This window comes from Pipistrellus hanaki (genome assembly GCF_964339955.1).
Source record: "Pipistrellus hanaki genome assembly, chromosome: 3".
Taxonomy (NCBI): Eukaryota; Metazoa; Chordata; class Mammalia; order Chiroptera; family Vespertilionidae; genus Pipistrellus; species Pipistrellus hanaki.
The window spans coordinates 179,487,847-179,501,553 of NC_140505.1; the positions used below are offsets into that span (position 1 = coordinate 179,487,847).

Here is a 13,707-nt window from a genome sequence, read left to right on the forward strand (position 1 = left end):
AAAAAAACCCTTCATGTTTAAGCACTTAAATCAGAAATTGCCTTTAAATCAAATAGTTAGACTATGCCAGAAAATAGACTTGGCTGCTTTTGATATTTTCTGTTTACCTTTGGTTTTAAAGAATTGCCTTCATGTGCATGTACTGTGTAGAGTTAGCTAAGTTCTTAAATCTGTAAATTTATGTCTTTCAGCAAATTAGAGAAATTTTTAGGTTTCATATCTTATGCTATCTTTTTTTTACTAGTTTTTCTTCTTCTGATTCAAATTATATTGTTAGACACTTGGATATTGAGGCACTGTTAATTTTTCTTTTCAATTTTGTTCTTCAGATTAGATAATTTCTATTGATCTACTTTCAGGTTTACTTATTTCTCATGTCTTCTCTAATATCTTGTTAGATAATTGTCCAGTTTAGATAATTATTATTTTTTACTTCTAAAATTTTCATTTAGGTATTTTTATAAAGCTTCTGTTTTTCTTTTTCTTTCTTTTTTTTTTGTTTTTTTAATATATTTTATTGATTTTTCACAGAGAGGAAGAGAGAGGGAAAGAGAGTTAGAAACATTGACGAGAGAGAATCATCGATCAGCTGCCTCTTGCACACCCCCTACTGAGGTTGTGCCCGCAACCAAGGTACATGCCCTTGACCGGAATAGAGCCCGGGACCCTTCAGTCCGCAGGCCGACGCTCTATCCACTGAGCCAAACTGGTGCCGGCAAGCTTCTGTTTTTCTATTGAGACCTCTTCGTTCATCCATTGCAATCATATTTTCATTTATATCCTTGAATTTTATAGCTACTTCAGAATCCTGGCTTGCTAATTCCAATGTCTCTGTCATCTATGATCAGTCTCTTGATTAGCTTTTCCCTTGAGTATGGGTCATATTTTTCTGTTTCTTCATATATCTAATAGTCTTGGATTGCATCCTAATGAGTATTATGGATAATGAGTTGTAGAGTCTCTAGATTCTGTCTTATTCCTCTGAAGAGTGTTCTGCTTATTGTTTGCTTTAAGGCAGTTAACTTGGCTATAAACCTCTGAGTTCTGTCTCCTTGCATCAAACAGCTGAAACATTCTATTTAGTTCTTTTAATCGCAGTAAGATGCTCTTTTTGCTATTCTCCTGGTTATTTGTCTTACCAATTCAAACAAGTATTTTTAGTTTTTAAATAATGTTATGATTAAAAAATAGAACAGTAAATTAAGCATTAACAAATAGAATATATTAAAATAAAAATCACAGTATACAGTAAAAATGCTTTTAAAAATAACATATTATCATTAAATGGGTTGCAGACAATTATAAGAAAGTTAACAGTGAAAAGAAATCTCCTACTTCTGATCTCCTTTCCCACCTGACCCATGACCCAGTTCCCTAGTTTTGCTCTCCAGTGACAATCCCTTTTCCCTTTCTTTACTCTAGCCTGTCAAAGACATCTTATGTGTATACAAATACCGTTATTAACTATCACTTTAAAGTTGTACTGTTAGAAAGTCTTGTCTTGCAGACATTCAGGCCTATGTGTGAATTTATGTAAATTTTTATGGGCCTCATTTTTGAGTCCTTTGTCAGAGGCAAGTTTGAAGTCAGGCTTTGCAATTTTAGAAGAAATTCTATGCTAAAACAATTTGTCCTCATTAATAGGAAACAGATATCCAAAGCAGTATGTCTATGAATGTTGCTGATGCTGGAGAAAGAGGGAGAGAATCACTGTGGCTGGAGTGCATGGGGTGTGGAGGTGGCGAGAGATGACATTGGAGAACTAGCTTGTAGGTCATGGAAGAGGGTGGATTTAATTTTACATGCAGTGGGAAACCATTGGAGAGTTTTAATCAGGGAAATGATGCAACCTGATTTTCAGTTTAGAGAGATCTGATTCTGAGATGAACAGGCCAGGAGTGGAACAGTTAGGAGGCTATGGCAGTATTCTGCATGGCAGATGGTGGTAGTTGAGAGGGTAACCAGCAGATATTACCACAACTAAAATTTTAAAACTAAAATAAAAAAATAGCAATTTTAGGTTTGGGGAAAAGTTAATGTCTGAATACTTGGGAGGTTCTATTTGGTTAATAGCTGATGCTAGCAGGTGGGTTTGGGCCACCTTCAGGTGGCGACTGTTCAGGGGTTATGGGTATCCCCACCACCATCAGTCCTAATTTTTAGTTTTTTAATTGGAAAAAAAAATCATGTAGTTAAATGAGTTCATTAAAAAAAAAAAAAGTTGGTTGTTTAGAGGAATAAGGAATGGAGTCAGGGGAGGGGAGAGGAGAAACTGTCCTGTTGCTTAAAAATTAAAATTAAAATGAGGGTCCCCATGTGCAAGAAGACATCACTTTCCAAACAATGTAAAGACATAAAAGGCATTGTGTTGGCTAAAATGTGTAAAAACAATAGCTGCTAATTTCCCACCCCATGGGATGAGGGAGGATAAGTGTGCTTTAGCTTTAGATAACAGAGCTGTATCCACCGGCCAAACGGGTCCACAGAGCTTTCCTTCAGTCTTGCTGCCACCTGAGGGCTGGCAGGCCAGCTGCCAGTAGAGGTGTTAGCAAAACCTGCCCAGTTCAGGCTTAATCTTTTCACCTACCTTTTCTTTTTCCGTAATGTGTTCATTATTTGCTGAGCATTACTCTCTTCTTTGTCTGCAATTTTTTTGTTTCTAATGCAGCTTGCTTTGTATGGGTGAGATATGGAACGGCCCCAAAATCCGGCACCCTGGAAAGCCAGGGATTTCCACTCTGTGACAAAAGAATGCCGTCTTGACTTCAGAGATTGCCTAATCCCAGCTGTTCTGATAATGTAATTAAGGCTGCCTAATGTCTTTAATTTTGCAACCAGTTTGTGTGAAAAGGAGAATTTGGCACTCGGAAAGCTTAAACACTAAATAGCATTCTCAAGACACCTAATTAGAATTCTCTGACATTAAGCTAATTGGTGAAACTGTGTTTCAGCAGCTTAACTTCTTTATTAATTTTTTTTAGGATTTTCATTGAAAATCAATTGATGAGCTGTCAGCATTTTTTCCTTAAATGTAATGTGCTCTTCAGTACTCCTGTCTTAAGCAAACTGAAAAGCCTCATACTAGCCACGAAAGGTATTGAATATTATCACCAGCATTCCATCCCTTTTCATCATTTTACTCTTGACCTAAATAATGTGGCTCATTGTGTGATTTGGCCTGGTAGTGTCTCACCACACCATGAACTGGAGAACATTTTCTTAAATTGAAAATTAGGGGTGGAGACATATATTAATTAGGCAGTAGTTCTGATGATTGTGCTCTTACTTTTTACCTGTTTAGTACCAGGAGCATTTCCTTGTGTTTGAATCAGGGGGCTACAACACATTCAGCTGGGATTTAAAAAAATCCTTGTCATAATTTGAGACACAAAAGTCTAAGTGTAAGAGACTAATTAAAATAGAGCAGCGCTGTTGTGTTGTAGGGTAAGGCCGTTTGCTTCTGTTCAGAATGCTTATTCAAGTTCCTTTTGCCAGTTTCCTCAGGAAGTTGCTGAAATGGGTTTCTTCCTCTCTTCACCCCTTTGCACCTGCTTCCATTCTCACAGTCTTTCTTTCCAGGAGTGAACCTGCTGGATCTGAGTGGAAGAAAGGATTAAGCTCTTTAGAGGAGGAAGTTTTCTTTTAGAACTGTTCTGACAGGATAAATGCAAGTCCAGAATCTTGGCTTTCCTATCTGCAAAGTCGGTTCAAATAGAACTTAATAAGGGGGAAAAGCATAATGTCACATTCTACTTAGGAAATTCTTTCTTCAGTAATGACTAAAGAAGATTCATTGGCTTTGAATTTTTCATTATGAATCAAAAAAACTATTATACCAATGAGAAATAAACAATCTGAACTCAATTCCTTCTGTTTCATCCAACCCCTTAAACACCCCCGTCCCTCTGGTAATCATCAGTCTGCTCTCTTTATCTATAAGTCAATTTCTGAATTAGTTTTCATTAAAAATCTTTAAACATGTATAAAATTTAAAATATATGTAAAAATAGACTTAACTATTAAAATAATATTAAATATTAAATATTAAAAATAGAATTAGCAAATAAAATTTGCTCACATATATCCATCATGGGACTCAGTTATCAATAGAAGTCAAAATTTTGTTTTGTTTGTTCTTTTGTATTATTCTTTATATTCCACATGTAGGTAAAAATCATATCATCTTTCTCTGACTTACTTCACTTAGCATAATATCATCTAGGTCCATCCATGCTGCTGCAAATGGTTAAGATTTTGTTCTTTGAATGATCGAGTAATATTCCACTGTATATATGTGCTACAGCTTTTTGATCCACTTGCCTACTGATGGACACTTGGGTTGCTTCCATAGCTTGGCTGTTGTAAATAACACTGCAGCAAACATAGGGCTACATATATGAGGTGGTATATGAGGTGGTTCCACTTTTAATTTTTTGAGGAACCTCTGTACTATTTTCCATGGTGGCTGCCCCAATCTGCATTTCCACCAACAGTACATGAGGGTTCTCTTTTCTACACATCCTCTTAAATAGTCTTTGATGATTTATTTACTTTTTTTAAAATACATTTTTAAAAATTGATTCAGAGAGGAAGGGAGAGAGAGAAACATCAATGATGAAAGAGAATCATTGATCGGCTACCTCCTCCACACTCCCTACTAGGGATTGAGCTTTAAAAAAAAAGCCATGTGCTCTGAACTGGAATCAAACTGTGACCTTGTTCATAGGTGAATACTCGATCACTGAACCACCGTGGCTGGACTTTGTTAATTTATTGATGATAGCCACTCTCACAGATGTGAGGCTATATCTCATTGTGGATTTAATTTGTATTTCTCTGATGATTAGTGATATTGAGCATCTTTTCATGTCTATAAGCCATCTGTATGTCCTTTTTGGAAAAGTGTCTATTCAGGTCCTCTGCTCATTTTTCAATTGATTGTTTGGCTTTTTGGTGTTGAGTTGTATGAGTTCTTTTAAAATTTTAGATATTAACCTCTTATCACATATATCAATGTTTTCCCAATCGGTTGTCTTTTCATTTTGTTGATGGCTTACTTTACTGTGCAAAAAATTTTTAGATTGATGTAGTCCCATTTGTTTATTTTTTCTTTTCCCCCCCTTGCTCAAGAAGATATTTCAGAAAAAATATTACTAAGAGAAATGTTTGAAATTTTACTGCCTATGTTTTCTTCTAAGATTTTTATGGTATTGAGTTTAACATTTAAGTCTTTAATCCATTTTGAGTTTATTTTTGTATATGGCATAAGAAGGTGGTCCAGTTTTATTTTTTTGTACATTATTTGTTAAGTTTTCCCACCACTATTTATTGAATAGACTGACTTTGCCCTATTGTATGTCCTAACCTCCTTTGTCAAATATTAATCGGCCTTTTAAGCTTGGTTGTTGTTGTTTTTTTCTGGGCTCTCTGCTCTGTTCCATACATCTGTATGTCTGTTTTTATGCCAGTACCAGGCTTTTTTGATTACTGTGGTCTTGTAGTATAGTTTAATATCAGGTAGCATGATTCCTCCAACTTTATTCTTCTTTCTTCAAGATTGCTGTGGCTATTTAGGATCTTTGGTGGTTCTATATAAATTCTTAGATTGTTTGTTCTAGTTCTGTGAAATACACCATTGGTATTTTGATAAGAATTGTGTTTAATCTATAGATTGTTTTGGGTAGTATGAACAGTTTAACAATATTCTTCATATCCATGAACATGGTAAGTGCTTCCATTTATTTGTATATTCTTTAATTTCTTTTTTCAGTGTCTCATAATTTTCTAAATACAGGTCTTTTACCTCTTTGGTTAAACTTATTTCTAGGTGTGTTGTTTTTTATGCAATTGTAAATGGGGTTGTTTTCTTAGTTCCCTTTTCTGATAGTTCATTATTGTTGTATAAAAATGCAACTGATTTCTGGATATTTATTTTGTATTCTGCTATATTATTAAATTTACTTATCAGTTCCAATAGTTTTTTGGTCGAATCTTTAGGGTATCAAATCATTTCAATATCTCAGATATCAAATCACATTCTGTAAATACTTAAAACTGTGTTTATATGATACAACTTTAAAAAATTATACCACCAATTCCTGCCTAGGGCCAGGGGTCTAGGAAGGCCCTAGGAAGGCGCCAGCTAGCCAGCTATCTTTGTCACCATCCACCTTGCAGATGCTTTTATCGGCTCTGGGCTTCCCCCCAGCCTCTACCTAACAATCACTATGTTGTACATCTGAAATTAATACAATATTCTATGTCAACTGTAATTTAAAAATAAAATATTTTAAGAAATGAAAACATAAAAAAAAAAAAATTATACCACCATCCAGCTGGTGTGGTTCAGTGATTGAGCATCTTGACCTATGAACCAGAAGTTCATGGTTCCCATTCTCAATCAGGGAACATGTCTGGGTTGTGGGGCATGCAGGAGGTAGCCAATCAATGATTCTCTCTCATCTTTGATGTTTATATCTCTCTCTCTCTCCCTCTCCCTTCCTCTATGAAATCAATAAAAATACATATTTTTTAAAAGGTTCATCTTTATCAAGTTGAACTTTAAAAAATGTTTTTTCAGTTTGAAGCAGTTTCTTCATTTTGTTTTTTAACAGTTTAATGAGAACCTAAAACGTATTAAATGTATTAAAGCTAGTAATGCATTTTGAAAGTTCACCATATACTTTTTTTTTTTTTTTTTTTTTTTAGCTTTTATCTCTTCTTTTTGAAGATTTGTTCAAAAAATTTAATTCTGAAATGAAGAAGATTGCAGACCAGGTGATTCCTAAGCAAAGAGCAGCCCAGTTTGATGTAGTCAAACACATGCGTCAAGACCAGATTACCAATGGCATGGTGAATGCCATTTCTACTGTAAGTCTTCAATCATTCATTGCAAGGGTGGGGAGCCTTTTTACTGCCAAGGGCCATTTGGATATTTATAACATCACTTGCAGGCCACACAAAATTATCAATTTAAAAATGAGCCTCCTATATATATCTCATCAAACATTTAATTAACTTACCCCTAATGCGTTGCCAGGGCCAGACCAAATGATTTCTCGAGCTTTATATGGCCTTCAGGCCAGACAGTCATTAGAGTTTTTATAAATCTATTTAGTAGAATGGAAATTTAAAATACTTTAAAATACTTTAAGAATCTACATGGAGGGGGGCATATATATATATTATATAGGATAATAAAGAGGTAGTATGCAAATTGACCCTCACAAGATGGCTGCCTACAACCAGGCCAGCAGGAGGGTTAGTGAGGTACGACCAAACGACTGAACAAGCAGGCTGCATGGGGCAACCAGGCCATCAGGGGGATTAGTGAGGGACGATCACAGACTGAACACCAGGCTGGCAGGGGGGTTGTGAGGGGTGACCAGGTCAGCAGGGGTGGGCAGTGAGGGGCAATCAGGCCAGCAGTGAGGGGAGGAAATTGGGAGTGATCAGGCCATGGGGGGTGGGGGGGTGTCAGTAAAGGGTGACCAGGTAGGCAGGCAGGTGGGTGATTAGGAGCCAACAGTCCAGGTTCATGAGAGGGACATCCGCCTGCTGTTTTAGGCCCAGTCTCCAGTTAGACATCACCCAAGGAGTCCCAGATTGGAGAGGGTGCAGGCTGGGCTGAGGGGACCTGGACAAATTTCATGCACCGAGCCTTCAGTATATATATATTATTTATATATATATATATATATATATATATATATATATATATATATATATATATACCCCTAAGCGATTGTTCGACCGTCCAATCAGTAGCTATGATGTACAATGACCACCAGGGGGCAGACGATCAACACGGGGCAGACGATCAACACAGGAATTGCCGAGCTGCAGTGATTTGGCAGCTGTGTTTCTCAGGTGACACACCTGGAACCAGAGAGGAGGGAGCCCGATTATAGGGTGCATCACTCGTAATCCAGGACCCCTTGGGGGATGTCAGAGCGCTGGTTTCAGCCCAATCCCCACAGACCAGGCCAAGGGATCCCACTAGTGCACAAATCCGTGCACCGGGTCTCTAGTATATATGCAAAAGGATGTTTACAAATCACAAATTTTCTACTTAGAAAGATAGTCTACAGTATAAATGTTATCAGTAGGAATTTTTGTTGCTATATGACTTTTATTGCCAATTTATAGTTTGTCTTATACGAGGCAATAAGAAAATAAGTATATTCTTTGTTTCACCATTAATAGTCATTCTTTTCCTGTATACATTTCCCATTTTTTTCTGTAATAAAATGGGCATATTACAAATAGGTTTATTAATGACAGCTTTTGCCCATAACATTACAAAATGTTTCATTTCATTGTAGTTCTATATTCCTCAAAGGGCTGTCAGTTCTTCCTCACATAGAGATAAATTCAGGCCTCTGCAGCTGCTGTGTTTCAGAGCCTCTGGCTATTCATAAAGGGTTATCAGATAGGTTCTTGCTCCTTTTCTTAAAGTGTAACAACTATAGGTCTATCTGATAAAGTCTGGTTTACGTTTTTGTGTGCCAGACATAAAATTAGTTTTATGGATGGGATTTTGCCTCAACAAAAGAATAGTATAGTAGTACACATTGATTCCCTTAATGAAAGAATTAGTGGCAGATTTGCAGTCCTTGACTTTAGAAATTTGCAATCATTGTGAGCAGCCCTTGCACTGACAGCTACATCTAAACCTGAGGAGAGCCAGGCCTTTGTGCCTATCTAGGCACATTTAGCTCTTGTGGTCCGAGTTTGCCTGAAAGTAGATCCCCAGATATTTGAAGAGAAGCCTCCAGAGACCATTTAAACACATTTCTGTTATGATTACTTTTCCTTGCTTTCCCGTTATTTTCAGGTCATAATAGCCAATCTGGGTTTCTTTTGCCTTTACGTGATACTGCATTATCTCCCAGAGAAGACTGCTTATTAGAAAAGTCAGTAGCAGACCTTGTTGCAGTTGTACCCCAATTTATAGGCAACCAGAAGATAGTCAGCTTCTAAAATTCTGTGTTGCCATTAGTAGAATATTTTCAAAAAATGAATTTTATCAGAAGAGCAGTTTTAGACCCTGTCTGTTCCTCTCTGCCCCTTTTGTAATACTCCTGCAGAATGCTAGACCAAATTCTCTTGCTGAAGATCTTGGCTTCACTCCCCATCCACTTCCCTTTTGCCAGAAGCTGCTGCCTTATTTCAGTCTGTGCAGAATACTTATTTACCTTACACTTACTTTCTGGGCATCAGTCAGTTTATGAGGTTCATTCTCCCATCCAAGTACTAACCAGGCCCAACCCTGCTTAGCTTCTGAGATCAGACGAGATCGGGCGCGTTCAGGGTGGTATGGCCGTAGACTATGAGGTTCATTCTCATTCAGAGCATAAAAGGAGTTAACAGGAAAAGCAGTAAAAACGTTAACTTATGGGATAAATATATTTGCTTTATTTGCTTTGTAACGATAGCTTCTTAGAATTTAGCTCTTTTTCATGTTATGAAAAACTCAAGTTTTTGAAGAAATAGACTTTCACTGTAATAAAGATTACATTTTAATTTGTGATGGAGCACACTAAAGTCACATATTTTAATTCAAACAAAGCACATCTGCTTCTGAAACCCTAGCAATTTTTCTAGGAGGAGATTTAACCCAGGATCCATGAGTACTCCCTGGAAGTTGAATGAAAAATTTTGTGTTCATGATCTATTTGCTTTTCTCAAGAAAACAGTCATAGATTTTATCAGATTTCCAAAAAAAATGAAGAACTACTGTTTGGCAGATGTCATTTTTTTTTTCTTTTGAATCAAAGATCATTGAATTATTTTATTTTACTTTTTAAAAAATACATATTTTTATTGACTTCAGAGAGGAAGGGAAGAGGAAGAGAGAGAGAGAAACATCAATGATGAGAATCATTGACTGGCTGCCTTCTGTACACCCACAACCCAGGCATGTGCCCTTGACTGGGCCCCTTTAGTCCTCAGGCAGATGCTCTATCCACTGAGTAATACAGCTAGAACTTATTTTGCTTTCTTATGCATACTATTTTCTACCATTAATTCATGTTATCAATGACTTTAAAAGTTAACAATTTCTAACCTTAATCTTTATCATTGAAAATATTTAATATGTGCAGTTAATATAACTATTAAGTAGCATATTTAATGTAATATATTTTACATATAGAAGATAAAATAACTTTAATGTTCCAAGATTTATTTCATATGGATCTATTTTAAGATTGACATGATAGCCACAGAGGAGATATGATATTTAATATGAACATATATGAAGGTTTTAGCCTTTATGAAGCCTATAGTTTCTTCATTATCCCTGATGACTGCTATTAGAGTCATTTTTCTGTTGCTATATTTTTCTCTAAGACTAATTTTGGAAGTCATTTAAATAATGGCACATTCCAACATGTGTAGAAATTGCTACTGTTCTCTTACTAGCTTATTGCCTCAAGTGTAAATCTCTAGTTGAACTGACTTTTTTGGTATATAATTAGTTCTTCAGAAAATAACTGCTCTGATGTGATAAGGTTGATCCATCAAAACATTCTGAGATGATTGATAGATAGGCAATATTCATTAAATTCCTAGAAAACCCCAGCAAGTGACCTGGCTAATTTTTATTTTAATTTTGTAAACATGTAGTTCCTACGATGAACTTCTCAGAGTAACTGGGAATTATTAGACAATTTATTAATAATCAGGGGTTCTGTGTCTTCTCTCTACAGGGAAATTGGTCTCTAAAGAGATTTAAAATGGACCGTCAAGGTGTGACTCAAGTGTTGTCTCGCTTGTCATATATATCTGCCCTAGGCATGATGACAAGAATCTCTTCCCAGTTTGAAAAAACAAGAAAAGTGAGCGGTCCTCGTTCACTCCAACCATCTCAGTGGGGAATGCTCTGTCCTTCAGACACTCCTGAAGGAGAGGTAAGATACCTGAGGAGTCTGTACTGTGTCAGAGTTAATACCCGTTGGTGGTGTTCTGGTTCTGCTCCATTTCCCCAGGTCATATTCTTTTTTGGGGGTAGGGGTGGGGGGGGTCAGTCACTTATCGGACCGAGAAGTATTAATGCAGCTTGTCAGGATAATATCAGTATCATTCCAGAATCAGTACCTACAGAAGCATTTGATTTAGTATCTCACCTAAATATTATAGAAACATGGTCCAAATTTTCTGGCTTGTTTAACAGTTAACCCAAGAATCCAGCCAGGTAGTGGAGACAAGAATATGAAAGAAAATTGAGAGACCCATTACTTTGGCTTATGAGGAGCTCTTTTTAAGCTTCTCATTTTCTTTAGGTGTCATTAGAGAACATCATAGTTGCAATTGCAGCCAACTGAGAGCACACAGCCCAAGACCTAAAGTGGATTTCATTTATGTCAGATACACAAACAGTTACCTAAACACTAAACCAACGAGTATGAATAAGTATTTTCATAGCATTTACTGCCTCCTATGTCATGACCCTTTTTCCTTCATGCTAACCATTGTTGGTTTCACTTGATTGTATTTGTTCTAAATTGTAAACTTCAGAGGGAGGTTCATCAATGTAAGCCAAGCTCCTAGCACAGAGCCTTGTTCAGAGTGAAGGCCTCATAAATATATGCTGCATGATTAAATGAGATAATTATGACAAATAAAAGATGTAAGTTCCAAAGTGTAGGGATTTATTATGACTTGGGAGTGATAAAAAATAGTTTATGCAGGGGTATAATTTTTAGAAATTATTCTAATTTTTCATAAATCATATAAAATTTATACTAAAATTATTTAGCTTGTTAAATTTGCATAAGAAAAATCTTGAGTTTTGAAACTCTAAATTTCCTAAAGGTTGCTTCACTGACCCAGATAAGATAACTATTTTGTGCATCACTACAGTGAATGGTTTTTAATAATTGAAAATGCAATCTTTACATGTCTGTTTGCTATATTATATGTTTATTTATATTTTTGTTTTATATTTTGGTTGTATAGTAGTTTAAAAATTTTTATTTCCTTTTTATTTTGAAATAATTTTAGACATGCAAAATAGTTATAAAAGAATTTTCACAATTTTTCACCTAAATTCCCCAAATGTGAGCATCTGAAAAAACCATAGCATAGTTACCAACCTCTTAAAGTTTCCATTGATAATAGTACTATATCCTATAGATCTTATTCAGATTTTGTCAGTTGTCCCACTAATGTCTTTTTTTCTGATCCAGGATTATACATTCCATTCCATTGTCATGTCCCCTTAGTCTCTTAATCTGGAGCAGTTCTTCAGTCTTTCTTTGCCTTTTATGACCAAGAAACTTTATAGAGTACTGGCCATTGTTTTGTAGACTATCTCTCATTTCAGGCCAAAAATTTTATGTGTCCTTATTTATCAATGTTTTTCTTTAATGTTTTTATATAATGCATCTTAATGACTATGATGTTCTATTGTCTGGGGATAACAATTTATGAAATCATTTTCTTTTGGGGATGATGGTGTTTATGATGCTCTCATTATTTGCAGTTTGAAATAGTACAATGCTAAGCATTTCTGTCACTCAATCTATGTGTATACCCTTTCTTGTGACCTTAAGATACATTCTTCTGGTTAAAGGGTATGAACTTTTTTTTAAGACTTTTGTATAAATTGCCAACCTGTCCTCTACAAGGTTGCACTGCTTTACATTACGTCAGCAAAAAGTCGAACTATTTTTAGACACAAATTGAACTTTGTATCACTAGTGTTCATTCTTAGAAATGACTATGTTTTGTTCTTTAGGCATGTGGTTTGGTTAAAAACTTGGCCCTTATGACGCACATCACGACTGACATGGAAGATGGACCCATTGTTAAATTAGCCAGTAACCTGGGAGTAGAAGATGTGAATTTATTATGTGGAGAAGAGCTCTCTTACCCAAATGTGTTTCTCGTCTTCCTCAATGGTGAGCATACTATGGAAACATGTTGATCATAAACAGTCTGTGGGGGAGGGGAAGGGAAGCCATTATTATTTATGTATTTAAAACACAAATATACTTTTGCTAGTATCCTGGGCCCAGGTTGACCTTAATTTAAAGGTATGAAAGGGTATCAGAAATCATTATCCCATTGGCTGGATCATCCAGGTTCTGAAAGGATACAGCTATCAGAGCCAGAGGGTAACATTGCAAAGACTGGCTGCTTTGTATACTTTCGCAGCTATCAGCATACACACAGTGGAATAAGCCTCAACATGATATCTTTAAGTTGAAGGTAAATATGTGTGGCATTCTGCAAAAATAAACAGATCAGCCCTGACAGTGAGTTGATTGTCAACAGCTGTGGCAAAAAGGTCCCTTTCCTTCCATTCATGCTCTAGTCGTTCCTTTCACCTACCCCTTGCTACCCCCTTCAGAGTCCTCCAAAACTCTTAGCAAATGTGCCTTGGTCTTTCTACTTGAGATTTGGTGGTTTCGTTGGCATCACCTCACCATTGTGCTCCATGTGCTCCTCCTGACCACTTAGCCCCAACATTCCTCTTCCTCTCGCTCTGGGAGGACTCAGTCCTTTACTGCATGGGCTGGTGAGTAGGAAAATGTCGATTAACTGACTGCCTCATTTAGTGTATCCCAACGGCCAACATTGAGTGAGCTATTACTCTTCACTTTCTGCCAGCACCTCTAAGAATCCTCAAGCTAACCCTGGGAAGGGAAATCTACCTTCCTTATTTCACAGATGATGATCACAACAAGAGCTATTTAATAA

The 13,707-nt window shown here is 36.4% G+C and overlaps 1 protein-coding gene across 2 annotated transcripts in view; it reads left to right on the top strand.

Moving 5' to 3' along the window:
* Positions 1-13,707, top strand: part of POLR3B (RNA polymerase III subunit B) — a 93,569-nt gene that overhangs the window by 31,811 nt on the left and 48,051 nt on the right. For both annotated transcript variants that reach the window (XM_084880112.1, XM_084880111.1), the window contains exons 13-15: positions 6,709-6,870; positions 10,713-10,913; positions 12,743-12,905. In XM_084880112.1, the coding sequence (XP_084736238.1) occupies positions 6,709-6,870; positions 10,713-10,913; positions 12,743-12,905 (526 nt within the window). The remainder of the gene's footprint in view (positions 1-6,708; positions 6,871-10,712; positions 10,914-12,742; positions 12,906-13,707) is intronic.